The 20,460-nt window shown below is 49.7% G+C and overlaps 1 protein-coding gene across 1 annotated transcript in view; it reads left to right on the forward strand.

Moving 5' to 3' along the window:
• The window catches only part of TLK2 (tousled like kinase 2), a 226,197-nt gene that overhangs the window by 85,058 nt on the left and 120,679 nt on the right, over window positions 1-20,460 (forward strand). Inside the window, exons 5-9 of the mRNA XM_029572698.1 lie at window positions 8,514-8,557; window positions 14,337-14,450; window positions 14,771-14,866; window positions 15,967-16,059; window positions 16,392-16,502. Of these exons, the coding sequence (XP_029428558.1) occupies window positions 8,514-8,557; window positions 14,337-14,450; window positions 14,771-14,866; window positions 15,967-16,059; window positions 16,392-16,502 (458 nt within the window). The remainder of the gene's footprint in view (window positions 1-8,513; window positions 8,558-14,336; window positions 14,451-14,770; window positions 14,867-15,966; window positions 16,060-16,391; window positions 16,503-20,460) is intronic.

The raw sequence follows: 20,460 nt of genomic DNA on the forward strand, positions 1-20,460 counted from the left end.
ATGGCACTAACCCTGCAGCCAGCAGGGGTCCCCCTTCAGTCTTCTTTTTTCCGCGCAGCAGTAGCCTCGCAGTAAAGGAGCTCTGAAGAGATTACTGACAGGAATTTTCCTCACGGAATTACTAAAAGTTAATTGCCCCACAGGGGTCCCCCCTCTAACTTTTCTCAGTCCGCGGTACTCTGGTAAGTTTTTACCTGTTTTTCCGTCGATTACCATCGAGTTTGACCCTCGCGGCCTACTGGCTGTCGACCGTACCGCGGCTCGATTTTTTGCCATGGCGTTGGGGTTTTGTCGGTGCCCGGACTGTACCCGCACCATGTCTATCACAGACCCCCCATAAAGTCTGTGTAATGTGCCTAGGACGCGAGCATGATGTCTTGACCTGCACCAAATGTGCCTTAATGACACCGAAGGGTCGCAAGGCCAGAATGGAGAAGATGGAACTTCTCTTCCGTGCTCAAACTCCGACTCCGTCCATCTCATAGACGTCGTCGGAACCGGCACCGTCAACTTCGCGCCAGCATCGACCACCAACCGGTGACCGACCGCCATCGACTTCTCGGCCATCGACACCCTCCACTTCCCCTCAGGATCGAGGGGATCACAGGGAGAAACATCGCCATCGACACCTTAAGACTCGGACCATCGAGGGAGCGAAATCATCGACCTCGCCATCGTCCGAGCCGCTGTCAAAGAGATCCCATCCAGGAAAGGCACCGACCATTCCTGTGACCGAAGCAACTCTCACCCGATCAGGGATCGGGAGCCGCGACTCCGCCTTTAACGGTGGTCCCTCCGGCTATGCCTCTGCCTCTTTCTTCTGTTCCGGAGCCGGGGCTGATTGCTCCAGGTCTCCGAGAAGAACTGGACTGGATGGTTCAGGAGGCCATCGACAAGGCGATGCAACTTCTTCAGGTTCCTCCGGCACCGATACCGGCACAGTCTGTGGAACCGATCATCGACCCAATTCTGGCAGCGTTGGCACCGCTGCTATCCAGGATGGAAGCGCTTATGAGCTTTTTTCCTCCGATGGTTCCCGGGTCTTCGATGGCTCCGATGCCCTCCCCATTGACTGCGTCATCGGGAGGAGAAACACCGTTCCGCATACCTCCATCGGGAGTTCTGCCTCAGCCGTCGATGCCAATATGTCCCTCGCCACCGACCCATCCATCGGTGCCGATACGTTCGTCGGCGCCACCGAGTCATCCATCGAAGCCCTCGATGCCTGCACCGGTGCCTTCGATGCTAATATCGGTACCTCTGATAATTCCTCCAATTCCCTCGGAACCTAGACCGGGACCTTCAGGTTTACAACCACCCTGTCCCCCTCTAGTTTCTAGAGGAGCAGGTGCTGATCCTTACGACTCTTGAGGTGATGACACTTCATCAAACACCGATGATTTACCTTCACTATCTTCGCCCACTGAGAGTAGGAAGCGTTCTCCTCCAGAGGACCTCTCCTTTATAAACTTTGTGAAGGAAATGTCCGAATTGGTCCCCTTCCAATTGCAGACTGAACAGGATGATAGGCACCAGATGATGGAATTGCTCCAATTCCTGGATGCCCCCAAGGTAATCACATCTATACCCATCTATCAGGTCCTTATCGATCTCCTCAAGAAGAACTGGGAACATCCTGGATCAGTTCCTCCAGTACACAGGAAAGCTGACACTACCTATCTGGTACAATCAGCCCCAGGTTTTCAAAAATCTCAGCTTGATCACCACTCGGTCGTTGTAGAGTCTGCACAAAAAAGGGCAAAGAGGTCAAAGCCTCACTCATCTATTCCTCCTGGAAAGGAACAGAAGTTCCTAGACAACATTGGTCGCCGAATATTCCAAGGGGCCATGCTCATCTCCCGAATTGCCGCCTATCAGCTTTATATGACCCGATATAGCAGGGTCATTTTTAAGTAGATACAGGACTTCTCAGACTCCCTGCCTCAACAATTTCAAGAACAATTACAAACCCTAGTCAACAAGGGTTTTGAGGCAGGCAAGCATGAGATTAGAACATCTTATGACATTTTTGACACTTCTACCAGAGTGTCTGCAGCTGCCATTCTCGGCGAGGCGGTGGGCCTGGCTCAAGTCTTCTGACCTTCGCCCGGAAGTACTCCGACTTGCCTTGTGTCGGAGATAATCTGTTTGGTGAACAGATTCAACGGACGTTAGCAGAATTAAAAGGCCACCATGAGACCCTAAGACAGCTCTTTGATGCCTTCTGACTTCTCCTCAAAACAGCCTTTCAGAAAGGATTCTAAGAAGTCATTCTTCCGTCCGAAGAAGTCTTACCCGCCACCATCCAGATCCCGTGCCACGAGACCTTATCAAAAACCGCAGTCTCGTCAAGCCCATAAATAAAAACCACAAGCAGCTCCTCAACCAGGACCTGCTTCAGGTTTTTGATTTCCACTTAAAGAGCAGCAGCCACATTCCTCTGTCGCACATACCAGTGGGAGGTCGATTGTGCCACTTCCACAACATGTAGCATCCAATCACATTCGACCAATGGGTATTGGCAATCATTGCTCAGGGTTACCATCTGAACTTTCTCGCCTGCCACCGGACTCCCCACATCTACAGACGTGGAGAACGTCTGACCACTCCATTCTTCTGGAACAAGAGGTTTCCCACCTTCTCCAGTCAAGAACAATAGAACCCGTTCCATACTCTCAGCAAGGCCTAGGGTTCTATTCCCGGTACTTCCTAATCCCCAGAAAATCGGGAGATGTCCATCCTATTCTAGACCTACGGGCCCTCAACAAGTACCTTCAATGAGAAAAGTTTAAGATGGCACCTTGGGATCGTTTCTACCTCTTCTACAAATAGGAGACTGGCTCTGCTCTCTGGACCTCCAGGACGCATACACCCACATTGCAATAACTCCAGCTCATCGCAAGTACCTGAGATTTCTAGTAGGCCCCAAGCACTATCAATATTGAGTGCTCCCATTCGGCCTAGCGTCTGCGCCACAAGTCTTTACCAAATGCCTCGTAGTTGTTGCAGATTTCCTCAGAACCCAAGGTGTTCACGTCTACCCCTGCCTGGACGATTGGTTAATCAGGGCTCCCACTCAGCAATCTGCTCTGTCGTCCCTCAATCTAACCTTACGCACTCTAATTTCGCTAGGATTTCTCGTCAATTACAACAAATCCTACTTAGTCCCATCTCAAACCTTATCATTCATTGGGGCAGACTTGGACACCTTACAGGCAAAGGCTTTCCTACCTCGACAACAAGCACTGACTCTTGCGTCCCTTGCTCACCAGCTGCAATCTCAGCACTCCGCGACTGCACGCCAATTTCTTGTCCTCCTCGGACACGTGGCATCCTCAGTCCAAGTCACACCAATGGCCCGCTTGGCCATGAAACTCATGCACTGGACTCTGAGGTCTCAATGGACTCAAGCTATTCAGCCTCTGTCAGCCATTGTCCGCATAACCGACTCGCTCATTCTGTCTCTCGCCTGGTGGATAAATCAGACCAATCTCCTCCAGGGATTGCCCTTCCAGGCTCCAAATCCTCAAATCATTCTCACCACCGACGCTTCCAACCTCGGGTGGGGAGCCCATGTAGCCAATCTGCAAACACAAGGCTCTTGGTCTCCAGAGGAAGCCAAACACCAAATAAATTTCCTGGAACTTCGAGCAATCAGATATGCTCTCAGGGCCTTTCAGGATTGCCTCTCAAATCAAGTCATCCTGATTCAAACTGACAACCAGGTGGCAATGTGGTACATCAACAAACAGGGAGGCACAGGCTCCTTCCTTTTGGCAGGAAGCTCTCTCCCATTTGATGTACAGGGCTACCTGGTTACCGGGAGTGGACAATGTGTTGGCAGACAAGCTGAGTCGCGTTTTTCAACCGCACGAGTGGTCTCTCAACCCCTCGGTAGCGAACTCCATTTTCCAACAATGGGGTTATCCTCAGATAGACCTCTTTGCGTCCCCACAGAACTGCAAAGTGGAGAACTACTGCTCTCTCATTCGCAGCAAACACTCTCAACCCAGATTCGCATTCTCCCTCTTTTGGGCAACCGGTCTGCTTTACGCATTCCCTCCACTTCCTCTTCTCTCGAAGACTCTCGTGAAGTTACGTCAGGACAAGGGAACCATGATCCTGATAGCACCTCACTGGCCATGCCAAGTGTGGTTTCCAATACTTCAGGACCTCTCCATCCGCAGGCACATTCCCTTGGGAAAGGACCCGCTTCTTTTTTTTTTTGTCAAAATCATTTTTATTAAAGAGCAACACAGGTATAACCAAAACCAGACTTTGGGGAAGAAAGAACACAATATGAGTCAAATATTAGCGCCATGGTACACTACAAAAGCAATCCCCCAACATAGCAAGGTCAACTGTAACAACACCCCGTGTACTCTCTTTTTGAGGTCCTCCAGACCGAGATAAACAGATTAAACTCCAACCATATCCCACCGCCCAGTCACATCAGACATTCCTCACACTACACACAACCCCTCCATGACAAACATTGCCAAACATTTGCAGAGAAGAGATATCAAATACCCTTTCAAAGTTCAGTCCCCGCTGTAGTACACAATGATCGCAGATCAAGTTTCAAGGCATAGGGCAAACCAGGCGGCGTGAGAGTTCCAATCATTTCCAAGAAGAATGATATCCCGTGGCAGTTAGAGTGGATTGGAGATCCGACGGCAATAGGGCATAACAAGTTGACCAGCAAGACTGGTAGATCGAGTCCTGTTCTCTCTCGCTGTTCAGGGCAACCAGCCGTTCCATTTGCATTGAAAATGCCAGTCGCCCAAACCAGGCCCACAGGTTGGGCGTTGTGTCTGGTGTTATCCAGTCAGCTAAGATCGTGCGGCATGCCAGTAATATTGCAGTATGGCCAAATTTATCCAAGGACAACTTGTAAGAAGGGAGAGCACCTCTTAAACCAGAGAGGAGTAACTTGCCCATCCAGCCAATAGAGGAGCCAGTGCACTGAGCTACTACTGCAAGCACTTTCGTCCAAAATGATCTCAGAACAGGGCAAATAAATAACCTGTGTGCCAAAGTACCCATCATTTGATGACATTTAATACACTTAGGGGAGGATAACTTCCCCATCCGGCAGCGGCGAAAATCGTCGCAAAAAATGTGGTGCAAAATCTTGAATTGTAACTCTTGAAGAGAGAGATCCGGTAGGCTTTTGGGCATAAGCTTGAAACATGAAAGCAAGTATGGAGTAGGGATATCTATGGCCCATGCCTGTCCAATACCGGGCTAAAGAGGCCACATGCGGCACAGAGCGATATGTTCTGCCAAACTCACACCAGCCTTTGATGGTGTTACACTTTAGGGCCCCATCAAAAAAAAATGCTGCGTGAAAGCTGACTCCCAACGATAGGACTCCTCAGTCCAGTGAAAGGATTGTTGATAATGATGGGTCTGCAAGTATGCATAGAAATGTTTAGCTGGTAAGTCATAGTCTCTGGCCAAAGATGCAAAGTCGTGCACCACTGGCGAGTCATTAGCATAAAAGTGAAAAACGAATGCCAAACCTTTCTGCAGCCAGGCATCAAAAAGAAAATGGTTGGCTCGGCCTGGGGGAAAATCCAAGTTACCCATTAAAGGCATGAAGAGAGATGGAAGGCCAACCACTCCCCCCTAGTGACCGTATTCAGCGCCAAGCCTGTCGACATGGCTGCACCAAGCTGCGAGGGATAGTTAAGGTCCGATAAGCCCCAGGACTGGCCTGGATCAGGTACAAAGGGGACCATGGGGCGACCATGCTAATAACCAGTCCATCTTCACAATATGCATACTCATCAAGGAGCCATTCCCCCACATATCTGAGTTAGCAGGCAGCATTGTATAACCAAACATCCGGCAGGCCAAGGCCCCCCCTCCCCTCTCTGAGACATCAACACCTGATAACGTAACCTCACTTTTTTTCCCCGCCCAAAGGAATTTTTGGAAGGAAGACTGCAACCACCGTATATCTCTACTTGTGAGCCAGCAAGGCAACATATGCAATTTATAAAGTAGCTTAGGCATGAGCACCATCTTAAGGAGAGCGCTTCTGCCAAAGAGGGAAAGAGGCAAGGAGCGCCAAGCCTTGAGTTGGGCATCCAATTCTGCCAATGTGTTTTTTATATTCAGGGCATAAAGATCTAGAGGGTCTCGGGAGATCCAAACCCCCAGGTATTTTATTTTATTCTGAGCCACGTGAACAGGAACCCTCCCGGCCAATGGTGTTGCACTCTGGGGTCAAGGGCAAGCGCCTCCAATTTGGAAAAATTAATGGTCAGGCCCGTGATGGATTGAAAAACATTAAAACATTGAATAATAACAGGGATGCTAGTCCGGGGTTGCCCCACAAACAGCAGGATGTCATCAGCGAGCATTGCTAATTTCATCTGATGACGGCCGATGCGGAGGCCCTGGAACCCGTCCTCCAAGTGCAGCTTAATAGCCAGAGGCTCAAGGCTAATACAAATAGAAGAGGGGACAGGGGGCATCCCTGGCGGACCCCACATAAAATAGGGAAAGATTCCGACAAGGTGCCATTGATAAGTAACCTGGTACTGGGACTAGCATACAGTGCCTGCAGCCAAGATAGAAAGGAACCCAATATGCCATATGCTTGTAGAGCCCAGAACAAATAGTCCCATGAAAGGGAATCAAAGGCCTTTTCTGCATCCACGCTCAGCACCAGGGCCTCAGTCTTGGGATGAAAATTTAAAAGGCCAATCAGGCGCCTCACATTTTTAATGCCCTTGCGCCCTTTAATAAAGCCTGTTTGGTCTCCATGAATCACGGAGGGCAGAAGGAGACACAATCTGGCCGCCAACATTGCTGCCAGTATTTTTAAATCCCCATTGATAAGAGATATGGGCCTGTACAAGCCCACTTCTTGTAAATCTTTCCCAGGTTTGGGGAGTAACACTATAGTGCAGGGGTCGGGAACCAATGGCTCGCGAGCCAGATGTGGCTCTTTCGATGGCTGCATCTGGCTCGCAGACAAATCAAACATGGGCTTATGGCGGCGAGGAGTAGTAGCGTTGGTGGCGGCGAGGTGCGGCAGCGAGGAGCAGTGGTGGCGACGGCGGCTTGCGGGAGGGAGAGAAGGGAAGGGAACACACACCCCCCCCCCCCCCCCGAGATCTTCCGTCTGCTCCATCTGGGCTCTGACCGGCCCGCAAATGCGCCGTAGAGAGCAGATCTATGGCGCATGCGTGGGCGAGCACGTCTGTCAGAGCAGTGCGTGCCTGCAAAAACAAAATGGCGCTGGGAGGAGGAGTAGCGGCGGCAGCAGGGAGTAGCAGCAGCGGCGAGGAGTAGCAGCAGCGGTGGCGGCGGCAAGGTGTAGTAGCAGCGGCGAGGAGCAGTAGCGGCGGTGGGGAGTGACTGAGGGGAGGGAGGAGAGAGTGACTGGGGGAAGGAGGGAGGAGAGAGTTGACTTTTTTTATTAAAGATTTGTCTGCGAGCCCTGGACTCCCGCTGGACCACCAGGGACTTTTTGCAGGTCTTGGGGGGTCAGGAGGGTGGGGAATTGTAGTAAATTAATTTTGGAGGTATTGGGGGGCATCAGGAGGGTGGGGGTTTTTGTTAGATTTTTACTTTTTTATTAAAGATTTGTCTGCGAGCCCTGGACCCCCGCTGGACCACCAGGGACTTTTGGCAGGTCTTGGGGGGGGGGGGGTCAGGAGGGTGGGGGGTTGTAGTAAATTAATTTTGCAGGTCTTGTGGGGGCATCAGGAGAGTAGGGGGTGTAGTAAATTAATTTAGTAGGTCTTGTATGGCTCTCAATGAATTACATTTTAAAATATGTGGCGTTCATGGCTCTCTCAGCCAAAAAGGTTCCCTACCCCTGCTACAGTGAATTAATTTTCCGTGGGCGTAACTGGAGTCCCCTGGACTAGGCTATTATAATATGGCTGAAGCGCAGGCAAAATGGGAAATTTCAAAATCTTGTAAAACTCTGGCCCAAGGCCGTCTGGGCCAGCCGCCTTTCCCAGCTTAAGGCCATGTGTGATGGCATGGATTTCAGAATCAGTTATAGGCACATCCTCAGCTCGGTACTCACCCATATGTGAGGACAACAATCCTGCTTGTCCTGTGAGAAAGCAAATGTTGCTTACCTGTAACAGGTGTTCTCACAGGACAGTAGGATGTTAGTCCTCACGAAACCCGCCCGCCGCCCCGCAGTGTTGGGTTCGTAACGTTTTATTTTATTTTTCGGCACTGCCTGTAGCTTTCAAATAAGACTGAAGGGGGACCTCTGCTGGCTGCAGGGTTAGTGCCATGCTGGGCATGCCCAGTATGGGCCAGTCAAAGTTATGGAAACTTTGACAGAAGTTTTCCGTGATTGGACTCCATCCTGATGATGTCACCCATATGTGAGGACTAACATCCTGCTGTCCTGTGAGAACACCTGTTACAGGTAAGCAACATTTGCTAACAATTCATTAAAATTAGGGCACAAAGGCTTAGTTGTGATTGTAAAACCTTTGAGCCTTTATTTCCATTTTTTTTTTCTTTTTCAGGAAAAAGCACTCCTCGGGGTCACAAAATCAGTGACTATTTTGAGGTGAGTTGACTTGAGATGGATATTTTCCAGCCTTCCTACTCCTGTCTTAATGTCCATTTCCGTGCTTGCTGACAAAATGGACCCCATCTCAAAAAAAGGTAGAGCAAAACTAGAAAAGGTACTGAGAAGGGCAACAAAAATGATAAAAGGGATGGAAAGGCTTCCTTATGGAGAAAGGCTAGCCAAGTTAGGACTCTTCAGCTTGGAGAAGAGACAGTTGAGAAGGGTATGCCAGAGCTTCATAAAATCCTGAGTGGGGCAGAACAAGTAAATAGGGATGGTTCTCTGTACATACCCGGATCAGTCCAGACTCCTGGTTTTGCCCCCCCCCCCCCCCAGCAGATGGAGACAGAGAAGTTTTCAAAACAAAACTCCACCTTATATAGGTGCCACCTACAGTCCGGCTGTATTTCTCTGTCTCCAGCAGATGGGGGCGGTGCAAGGCCTACAGTCTGTGCTGATTGCTTAGTGGAGTTTATTTTATTTCTCCATAAGGCCTTTAAAGCCAGGAGGGAAGGGAAGCTGCAGGCTGGGGTAAAACTTCCTGTAGTGGTCTTTAGTCTCTTTCACGAAAGCTGTCCAAGTCTAAGGGAGTCTCTGGGTCCTCCAAAGCTAAGCGTCCTTTGCATACAGGGGCTTATCAGACAGATACTGATTCCACGAGTCAGGATACGGACCCAGGGGACCAGGACCCGCAGGGCAAGCCTCCGATGGGGGTGGATACAGACCCTGATCAACATCCACAGGATCCAGCACGAGGCTCTCACATTGTGGAAGGAGACGACCCTAAGATGGTCCATCTGTTTAGGAGGGATGAGTTGGCTCCGCTTATCCCTGCCATACTCGAAGAGCTAGGCATAGATGGGCTGCCAGAGGAGTCCAGGCTAGGGGGCATGGACCCAGTGTTGTTGGGTCTGAGGGGCCCGGCTACTTCCTTTTCATTTTTCTGCCACGGACTTGCTATATAGAGAATGGGATACTCCGGATCTGGGATTGAAAGTTAGCAAGGCTATGGATAAGCTATATCCTCTTCTGGAGGAAGCAATTGAAATACTGCAGGTGCCCAAGGTGGTCGCGGCGGTGTCCGCAGTCACCAAAAAGACTTCAATCCCGGTTATGGGTGCTACAGCCCTGAAGGACCTGCAGGATAAAAAGTTGGAGCTGCAGCTCAAGAAAATTTTTGAAGTCTCGGCACTGGGAGTGCGGGCAGCTATATGCAGCAATTTTGCCTTGAGAGCAGGCCTTCGCTGGGTTCAGCAGTTACAGGCTAATGCTGGTCTTTCCGATGCAGAAGCACAGCAAGCCAGGGCGTCTGGAAGCTTTGATCGCTTATAGTGCGGATGCACTTTATGATCTGTTACGGACTTCGGCCAGATCATGGTGTCAGCAGTCTTGGCTCAACGGCTCCTGTGGTTAAGAAACTGGTCGGTGGATATTTTCTCCAAAGCTCAGCTGGGGTCATTGCCTTTCAAGGGTAAATTGCTTTTTGGCAAGGACCTCGAGGATATGATTCAATCCCTGGGGGAGAACAAGGTTCACCGACTGCCAGAGGATAGGCCCAAGTCGAGGGGCTCCTTTTCTTCACGGTCTCGATTCAGTGGGAATCGGAGATTTCATCCGTCCAGAGCTCCAGCTTCTTCCTTTCGGCAAGCGTCCGGTCGCCAACAGTCCTGGTCTCAGCCCTTTCGTGGCTGACGCTTTGGCAGAACTGGGGCTATCCACTCTGCATCTGGGGCCAAGTCTTCCCAATGAAGGTACGCCGACCCATTCCTCTGTTCCAGCTGTCGGGGGCAGATTGTCCCTGTTTTACGAGGAATGGGTCAAGGTGACTTCGGACCAGTGGGTCCTTACTGTGATAAATCAAGGCTACACTTTAGATTTTGCACACCGCCTTCTGGAGCAGTTTCTGGTCTCCCCATGTGGTTATGAAGAGAAACGACAGGCAGTACAAGATACCTTGCAACACCTTCTGCAACTCGGCGCCATCACCCCGGTTCCTCAGGCGGAGCAGTGAAAAGGGCGTTACTCCATTTACTTCGTAGTCCCCAAAAAAGAGGGGTCCTTCTGACCCCCTTCTGAATTTGAAGCGCATAAACTGCTGCCTCAGAGTGCCACGTTTTCGCATGGAGACGTTACGGTCAGTCACTGCCTCGGTAAGAAAAGGAGAGTTTCTGGCGTCGTTGGACCTAACGGAAGCGTATCTTCACATAGGCATTTGGGTCGACCACCAGAAGTTTCTGAGGTTCTCAGTATTGGGTCGCCATTTTCAGTTTCGAGCTTTGCCCTTCGGTCTTGCCACCGCGCCCAGATCGTTTACCAAGGTAATGGTTGTGGTGGCGGCTCATCTGCGCAGAGAGGGGTTCCTGGTGCATCCATACCTGGACGACTGGCTAATTCGGGCAAAGTCGGAGTCGCTTGGCCAGTTGGCAATTCGCAAAGTGCTTCAACTCCTGCGATCACTGGGTTGGGTGATCAACTTAGCCAATAGCCGACTGGTGCCCACCCAGTCTTTGGAGTTTTTAGGAGCTCTATTCGACACTCAACAGGGGAGAGTGTTCCTTACCTCGGACCGAATTGTCAAGCTACAAGGACAAGTGCGGGACTTATTGGCCAACCATTTCCCCAGAGTGCGGGATTATTTGCGGGCTCTCGGCTCCATGACTTCCACCCTGGAGCTGGTGCCCTGGGCCTTTGCTCATATGTGTCCTTTACAGTCAGCGTTGCTTTCACGTTGGAATCCAGTCTCCGAACAGCTTCATTTACCTCCCCTCTTACGGATATGGCGTGCTCCAGTCTCAATTGGTGGCTTATCTCGGACAACTTATCCCGAAGAGTTCCCCTGGAGGTGCCCGAATGGACAGTGGTGACCACGGATGCCAGCCTCTCCGATTGGGGAGCGGTTTGCCTGAGGAAGACTGTGCAGGGACAGTGGTCCCAGGAAGAATCTCAGTGGTCGATCAATCGTCTGGAAACCAGGGCAGTGTGGTTAGCGTTACAAGCGTTCCGCCCTCTCCTCCAGGGGAAGTCAGTCAGAATTCTTTCCGACAATATGACCATGGTGGCTTATATCAATCACCAAGGGGAAACCAAGAGCCAGCCAGTGGCCACAGAAGCCCGGCAGCTGATCAGCTGGGTGGAGAAGCATTTAGTAAGTATTGCAGCGTCTCCCATAGCAGGAGTCGACAACATTCAGACAGACTTTCTCAGTCGGCACCCCCTCGATCCCGGGGAATGGGAGCTCGCAGACAAAGCTTTCCAGCTCATATGTAACACATGGGGCATACCCCGCCTAGATCTCATGGCAACGTTTCAGAACGCCAAGGCTCCGCGCTTCTTCGGTCACCGCAGAGAAACAGGAGCAGAAGGGGAAGATGCCCTGGCCGATCGACGTGCTGCTGTACGTCTTCCCTCCTTGGCCGCTGATAGGCAAAGTGCTCAGGAGAGTGGAGATACACCCAGCAGAAGACATCCTCGTAGCTCCAGAGTGGCCGAGATGGCCTTGGTTTGCAGACCTGGTCAATCTGGCAGTGGCAGATCCCCTGCGGTTGCCACTGCTCCCGGACCTTCTCCATCCAAGGGCCCGTGTGTTTGGAAGAGGTCGATCGCTTTTGTCTAGCTGCATGGCTTTTGAGAGGCGCTGCCTGAGGAGCAAAGGGTATTCGAACGCTGGGTGGCAACACTTCTCTGGTTGGGCAAGACGCCCACCAACCTCGCATATGTGCTGTGTGGAGAATCTTTGAATCTTGGTGCGTGGACCAGGCGATTGTTCCTACTCGGTCTTTGGTGTCGGATAGTTTAGGTTTCTTACAATCCGGACTCGCCAAGGGCTTATTGTATAGTTCCTTGAGGGTTCAGGTGTCAGCTCTTGGTTGTTTGCGCAGTTCCATTGAAGGCGTGGCGTTGGCTGCTCACCTCAATGTGGCTCATTTCCTAAAGGGGGCAAAGCATTTACATCCCCTGATCAGGCACCCTTGTCCTTCTTGGAATCTGAACTTGGTTCTCTCAGCTCTGTGTATGGTGCCCTTTGAGCCTGGGAAAATGGCAACAAAGGATCTCACGTTAAAGGTGATTTTCCTTATCGCTATCACATCTACTCGCAGGGTATCTGAGCTCCAGGCTCTATCCTGTAGGGAGCCGTTTCTGAGAATTTCAGATTCTGGTGTGTCCTTTTGGACGGTTCCTTCCTTTCTTCCGAAGGTGGTGTCTGCTTTTCACGTGAATCAGTCAGTGGAGCTTCCGTAGTTTCTGGTTTTGGACCGGTCTGACCCTATGTCTAAAGACTTACGGAAGCTGGATGTTCGTTAGTCGTTGTTGCATTATCTGGAAGTTATTAACGCATTTCGTGTGATGGACCATCTTTTTGTGCTGTGGGCTGGTCTGAAACGAGGAAATATGGCATCTAAAGCTACGATTTTGCGCTGGTTGAGAGAGGCTATAGGCTCGGCATATTTGCTGCGTGGTAAGCCTGTACCATTTGGTCTTCGGGCTCATTCTACCCGTTCGTAGGTGACTTCTTGGGCGGAGTGTCAAATGGTCTTACCGCAGGAGATCTGCAGGGCGGTGACTTGGAAGTCTTTGCATACCTTTGCCAGACACTACAGACTGGATGTTCAGGCCCTGGGTGAAGGTTTTGGAGAAGCAGTGCTTAGTGCGGGCCTCTCCAGATCCCATCCCAGGTAAGAAAGCTCTGGTACATCCCAGGAGTCTGGATTGATCCGGGTACATACAGGGAAAGGAAAATTAGTTTCTTACCTGATAATTTTCGTTCCTGTAGTGCCACGGATCAGTCCAGAGACCCGCCCAGGGAACTCATGGAAGTAAGGGAGAGTCCACTCAGTTATTGATTTTGTTTTCAGATCTGCAGAAATTGGATTGACCGTCCTCAAGTGATTCTACAGGTTCAGTTCCTAGGAGGGTTAAGTGAACTGGTTATTTCTTTTTCTTGTTGAAGGGTTATTGTACATAGTTATGGTGGTTTTTTGAGAGCCATTCTGCTTTGACATCGAGTAATACTGCCGGACTGTAGGTGACACCTATATAAGGTGGAATTTTGTTTGGAAAACCTCTGTCTCCATCTGCTAGAGGGGGGGGGGGGGGGAGGGGGGCAAAACCCAGGAGTCTGGACTGATGTGTGGTACTACAGGAATGAAAATTATCAGGTAAGAAACTAATTTTCCTTTAGTTACTCTCTTAAATTGTATGGGGCACACCATGAAACTAAGAGGTAGCAAAATTGAAAACAAATTGGAAAAATAATATTTTCACTCAACGCTCAATCAAGCTATGGAATTTGTTGCTGAAGGGTGAGGTCAAAGCATCTAGCATAGTGGGGTTTAAACAGGGTTTGAACAAGTTCCTGGAGGAAAAGTCCATAAGCAGTTATTAACCAGGTGATCTACCACTTGTCTCTGTGAGTGAGAAATAAGGAATGGATATACTCAATCTGTCAGATACCTTCTAGTGACCTGGATTGCCCACTGTTGGGGATGCAGGGGCCTGATGGATCTCTGGTCTAACTCAGCATGGCACTTCTTATGTAATGTTATGTCCAAAAAGTACTGCAGGTAGTATAGAGCACAAGTAATAACCTGACTCAGGACTGTGGCACTTAACTGTTGTCACCTCTAGTAGGCTGGAGCCTACAGGCTCTCGGTAAGCAAAGATTTGTTCACTAATCTTGTTATGAGAGGGTTTTGGGGGTGTGGTTTTTTGTTGTTGTTGTTTTTTTTTTTTAAATATGTATTGTTTGTACATACATTTATTTAATTTTCCTTGATAGTTTGCCGGGGGAAGCGGTCCTGGAACCGGTCCTGGAACCAGTCCTGGCAGAAGTGTACCACCAGTTGCACGATCCTCACCACAACATTCCTTATCAAATCCTTTACCTTTACCTGTAAGTAGTGCTTCAATAGATCCCCACCAACCTCAAACTAAATAAAATATAATGCTGAGGCTTTAGTCCAGGTTTTGCTCTGTAAGGTATTCTTCTGGTTCCATCAAATTTGCTTTAATTTTTGGTAGTATTTTTTTTTTTTAGCTCATTCCAAACCCTCATATCAGAAGTGGCCAGCCTGGCCTTTGCCTTCCCATTACTGTTAAATCCTTTTACAGGCAGTGAATAGAAATGAATAACAAAAAAAAAAAAAAAAGCAGTTTGGGGGTGGCTTTGCGTGTATCGGGTGGGCTGCCTAACATTGGCTTTCTTCATTGTAGAATCAGCAAGGCAGTCCCTCATCTACCGGATCAGGGAACATAGAGCATTCCTGCAACTTGCTAAAGCAGGTGTCCTTCCAGCACAGACACACACAGGTAGGAAGAGATGTCTGCTTTCTCCCAGCACTCTGTTCATCAGTCTGCTGCTTCTCCCCACTACCCTTCATGCTCATCTTTGCCTATTCTTTGTGACACTTCCCATTCTGGGCTAATTTATTTCCCTTTTTTTTTTTTTTTTTTTTTAACTTTTTTTCGTTCTCATGCCGTTGTCATTACCTGTCTTATTGGGTGTTGCTGTTACATAGAAACATAGAAATGACGGCAGAAGAAGACCAAACGGCCCATCAAGTCTGCCCAGCAAGCTACACACTTTATCCATTTTTTTCCCTTTTTCTCCTTCCCACCTGTTACTATTGGCTTCCAGTACCCTCCAGCCCTAATTCCCCTCCACCCAATTTAGAGAGCAGCTCTGTATCTGCATACAAGTGACATCCAGCTCAATTAGGGGTAGCAACCGCTGTAACAAGCAGGCCACCCCCTTGCCCCATACTCTTACCCACCCCTGTTTTTATTTTTTTGTTTTGTTTTATTTATTTATTTTTTTTTGGAAATAGCAGCCCTCCATCCTTCCACTCCGTGAAGGTGGAACACCAACTACTGGCCACTGGCATCCCGCTCCGTGAATGCCTCTGTGGCTACTGCCGCTCCGTGCAGTGTTTGAATGCCTCTGTGGCTACTGCCGCTCCGTGCAGTGTTTGAATGCCTCCACTTTATTCACGCCCTCTAGACTTGATGGATCCACAGTGTTTATCCCACGCCCTTTTGAAGTCGTTCACAGTTTTAAACTTCACCACTTGCTCCGGAAGGGCATTCCAGGCATCCTCCACCCTTTCCGTGAAGAAATACTTCCTGACATTGGTTCTTGACTTTAATTGATTTTAATTATGTCATGTGAACATGATCAAAAAGCCATGTAAATCACAACAAATAACATAAATCACTCCTTGGCTACAATTAAGGGATTTCTGTTTGGTTAGTATGCATAGCTTTGGCTGGTAGGTAGCAGAGGTTTGTCATGTAAATCCATGATTCTTGTGGTAATCCGCTCAGAGTTTGCTTCCTTCTTGGAAAAATCTTACTGACTGCGGCTGAATTTTTTTTTTTTTGTTTGTTTATTTTGTTTTGTCTTTTTACAGTCAGACCTCACAATGGAAAAATTATCTGCTCTAGAAAACAGCAAAAACTCAGACCTGGAGAAGAAAGAGGGAAGGATAGATGATTTGTTACGAGTATGTATTCCAGAAAGTTCACACTGGCAGCACCTGTCTATAACCATTCACCCCTTGACTGAATAATGATCAGTTTATACATGTCATAAATAATTGAGGAAGGCTGTACTTGCTCTCACTGGTCTAAAATACTTTTGGAACGTGGCATGCACTGCTGTTTGCTTGATGTGGTTTACTTGTATATCGTCTGACCTACAACTAAGGTCAGAAGGCTGTAGATCTGAGAACAGAGCTGGTAAAATGGCTGTCAGTCTGTGCCAGGTGCTAATTTCCCTGCCTCCCCCCCCCCCCCCCCCCCCCCCAATATCACCCACCTTTTTCTGTGCTCACAGATAAACTGTGACCTGAGGCGGCAGGTGGATGAGCAGAAGAAAATGCTGGAGAAGTACAAGGACCGGTTGAACCGTTGTGTGACAATGAGCAAAAAGCTGCTTATAGAAAAGGTGAGGTCACAGTGGATGGCAGCCAAGTACATTACTAGTGGATTCATATTATTAGAAACCTGAAAGTCAGACTCAAGAGAGTGTAGGTTTTTCTCAGTCACCACATGCTCATTTAAGGTTGAAGTCCCTTAAGCATGCTGGAATCTTTTATTCCCCATGTTATTTTTCTTTACGTTTTTACTTAAATTAATAAATTCCATTTAGGAACAGTATGGTAACTGTCCCAGGTGCTGTTCTCAGGGAAGCACAATCAATTTTATTTTTCTCTTTTGTTTAGTTCCGATCTTGTCCCATTCTGTCAGCCCAGGCATAAGTGACGCCCAGGTGCTTGTAGTGAAGTGTTTGCTTTCAGTGTTCAGGTGCCATGTTTACTGTTTCCTTCTCCCAACAAGAATCTTGGGATATGATACTCTAAGTTCCTATACATACCCAGATCAGTCCACACAAATGGGTTTATGCATTCCTACCAGCAGATGGAGGCAGAGAACAAAACTTTGTGGCACTGCTACATAACCGAATGTGCTACCTGCAGTCCCTCAGTATTTCTCTGTCTCCCACAGATGGTAGAGGTGCAAACTTGCAGTTCTGACTGAAAATTTTGGAGATAGTGAAGATAAGTTGGTGTAGCTCCCCGAGGTGCTAGGTTCCTTTGTGGGCCATCCTGTGGGTTGAGCCGGGTATCTGGTGGGGGTTGGAAACTCCTGTCTGTTGTAGCCCGTTGCTTCCGGAGATTTTGATAGCCAGGGGACTGGCTCCTTCTTACCTCCGATGTCTCCTCCTGCCTGCTGCTGCTCAGGGAAGTACCCTTTTTGTTTTTTAATTATTTAAAAAAAAAAAAAAAAAAGAGACAGATTGTTAGGAAGGGGAAACTAGAGCAGGGTTGTTTATTTTTGAGGCTGGGAGATTGTCTAAGGCCAGTGTCTGAGGCACTCGGTCAGCGGGAGCTGCTAGGGCCCGCAAGAGAGAGAGCGGAAGAAGACTGCCACTGGTTCCTTTTTTCCCCCCCGGCAGCGAAAGCTTGTTCCCTGTACGTACCCGGATATTCCAGACTCCTGGGTTTGGCCCCCCTCTAGCAGATGGAGACAGAAGTTTACCAAACAAAACTTAGCCTCATATAGGCTGGTGCCACCTACAGTCTGGCAGTATTCTTCTATCTCCAGCAGGTGGAGGAGGTGTCAAACCTACAGTCTGTGCTAGGGTCTAAATAGAGATAGGATAGTGAGGTATTTAAAAAAAAATAAAAATATATATATATATATATATATATATAGAAGGAAATTTAAATCTTCTGCAGCCATTGCTCAGGAGTGTAAGAGACGCAGTGCGTACTTACAGGTTCCAGGCCTTTGCCTCCCAGGGGGGTGGGAGGCCCTGAAGGGGCCCATCCCCCACTGGTTTCAGAGGCCACTGAAGTATTGGGAAGTCAGCCCATTTTCCAGCGTGTGTATTTACCTGGGGGTGATACCGGAGAGCCTGGCTCACTCCCCCCAGTGGATCCAGCAAGTATTTAAAAAAAAAAAAAAAAAAAAATAGAATAAATATTTTTTTGTATTCTTAGCTGGGCTCGACTCTCCCTTCCCTCTGATCACGTTGGGGACTTGTTGCGCTCCGTTTCGCCGTGGGTTGGAGGGGTGCCGATAGATTTTGATTTCAGCAGGCATGCTGCTTCGGGCTGCGTGTAGGGCCTGCAGAGCCGCGCGGTAGTTTGTGCTCTTCTTGTCTCTCCGGGGGAGAGGGAGCCTCCACGACCCCAGGAAGTGTCGTAGTCCGGGTCCAGACCATAACCGGCGCTATCGGGGAGCTTCAGTCTGGTCCTGAGCCCTTCCCGTGAAGCACGTGAACTGCGCCATTTTGAGTGCACTGGGGTCAGCGTTGGAGGCGGTGGGCGCCATTTTGGCTCCGCTCCAGCGGCCCCCTGCAGCACAGGAAACAGCATTCGGGGGGGGAGGACCCCCCACTGCTGCCGCACTTGTCCCTGCAGCGCAGGGTCCTTGAGGGGGACAGATCTGCGAGACCTGACTTAGCTAGGGTTGCAGAGGCCCCTGATGAGGATGGGGATGATTTATCTTCTGACTCTATTTTCTTCAGACTTTGTTTTATTGATGCATAAGGCCTTTAAGGCCCGGAAGGCGGGCAGAAAACAGCCTCACAGTCAGGACTCTCTGACCAGACCCCGGAAGCGAGCCAAGGCTGCTCCGGAGCCGGGCCTACAGGGGGGTCAGCGTCCAGCCAGCGTCCGGGTGCCTCAGCCAGATCCGGATACTTCTTCAGACACAGATGGCCAGGACGATCCGGATATACCCTCCCTGCCCCCCGAGGGGGGTTGAGGGAGAAACCCACCCCCAGCAGGGAAGTCTGCGGGGGTCTCATGGGACGGATGGTGACGATCCGAAGGTCGTCTGCCTTTTTAGGAGAGATGAGCTGGGTCCTCTCATTCCAGCTATATTAGGGGAATCGGGGATTCAGCTGCCCCAAGAAGAGGCTACGGACCCAGTGGTGTTGGGACTTAGGGGGCCACCTTCAGCTTTCCTTTCCATTTTTCGGCAACGGACTTGCTATTTAAGGAATGGGATACTCTGGATTTGGGGCTTAAAGTCGCAAAAGCAATGGATAAGCTCTACCCCCTACCGGAAGAGGCCTTGGAGCTTTTATGGGTGCCCAAGGTGGATGCTGCAGTGGCAGCAGTAACAAAGAAGACAACCATCCCGGTCACTGGGGGGATGGCCCTTAAGGACCTGCAAGATCGTGAGCTGGAGGTCCAGCTTAAAAAGATCTTCGAGGGTTCCGCCCTGAGAATTCGTGCGGCCATATATAGTAATTTTTCCTTTCGTGCAGGTCTTCGCTGGGTCCAACAGCTGCTAGCCAATGACTCTTTCCCAGGAGGAAGCATGCCAGGCGGGAAGACTTGAGGCTGTGATTGCCTACAGTGCGGATGCCTTCTATGATTTGCTTCGCACATCGGCTAGAGCTATGGTATCGGCTGTGTCAGTGCGACGCTATTTGTGGCTCCGTAACTGGGCAGCGGATGTGTCGTCAGAATCTCAGCTTGGGATCCTTACCGTTTAATGGCAAGCTGCTGTTTGGCAAGGAGCTGGAGGACCTGATTCAATCTTTAGGCAAAAATAAGGTGCATCGGTTGCCAGAAGATAGACCGAAGTCGAGAGGATCTTTTGCTTCCAGGTCTCTATTTTGTGGCAGTCGGAGGCCCCAGACCTCCCGGGGGTCCGTTTCTTCCTTTCGCCACAATGCCAGCAGGCAGCAGACTTACTCTCAGTCCTTTCGTGGGCGCCGGTTCGGTAGACTTGGCTCCAACCAGAGTGCACCGGGCGGCAAGCCCTCACAATGATGTGCAGCCGGTCCATTCCTCGGTTCCAGTAGTGGGAGGTCGACTGTCCCTATTTTACGGAGAATGGGCCAAAATCACTTCAGATCAGTGGGTCCTCGATGTAATAAGATACGGTTTCGCGTTAGATTTTGCACGCCTACCCCGCCAACGATTCCTGGTTTCACCCTGCAGTCTGGCAGCAAAACGCCGAGCGGTCAAGGAGACTTTACAGCGCCTTCTCGACCTAGGCGCCGTTGTTTCGGTGCCCTCTGCGGAGCTACGAAGATGCCGTTACTCTTCCGACCCATCCTCGATTTGCAAAGGGTCAACAGATGTCTGCGGATTCCTCTGTTCTGTATGGAGACTTTACTTTCAGTAATTGCGTCCGTCAGACCAGGGGAATTCCTGGCGTCCCTAGGTCTCACAGAAGCATATTTGCATATCGGGATCCGGGCAGATCATCAAAGGTTCCTAAGGTTCTCCGTGATGGGGCGGCATTATCAGTTCCAGGCCCTGCCTTACGGACTAGCCACTTCTCCCAGGATGTTCACCAAGATTATGGTGGAGGTAGCTGCTCAGTTGCGCAGGGAAGGATTGTTTGTACATCCATATCTGGACAATTGGCTGGTTCGA

Source organism: Rhinatrema bivittatum, chromosome 12 (assembly GCF_901001135.1).
Source record: "Rhinatrema bivittatum chromosome 12, aRhiBiv1.1, whole genome shotgun sequence".
NCBI lineage: Eukaryota > Metazoa > Chordata > Amphibia > Gymnophiona > Rhinatrematidae > Rhinatrema > Rhinatrema bivittatum.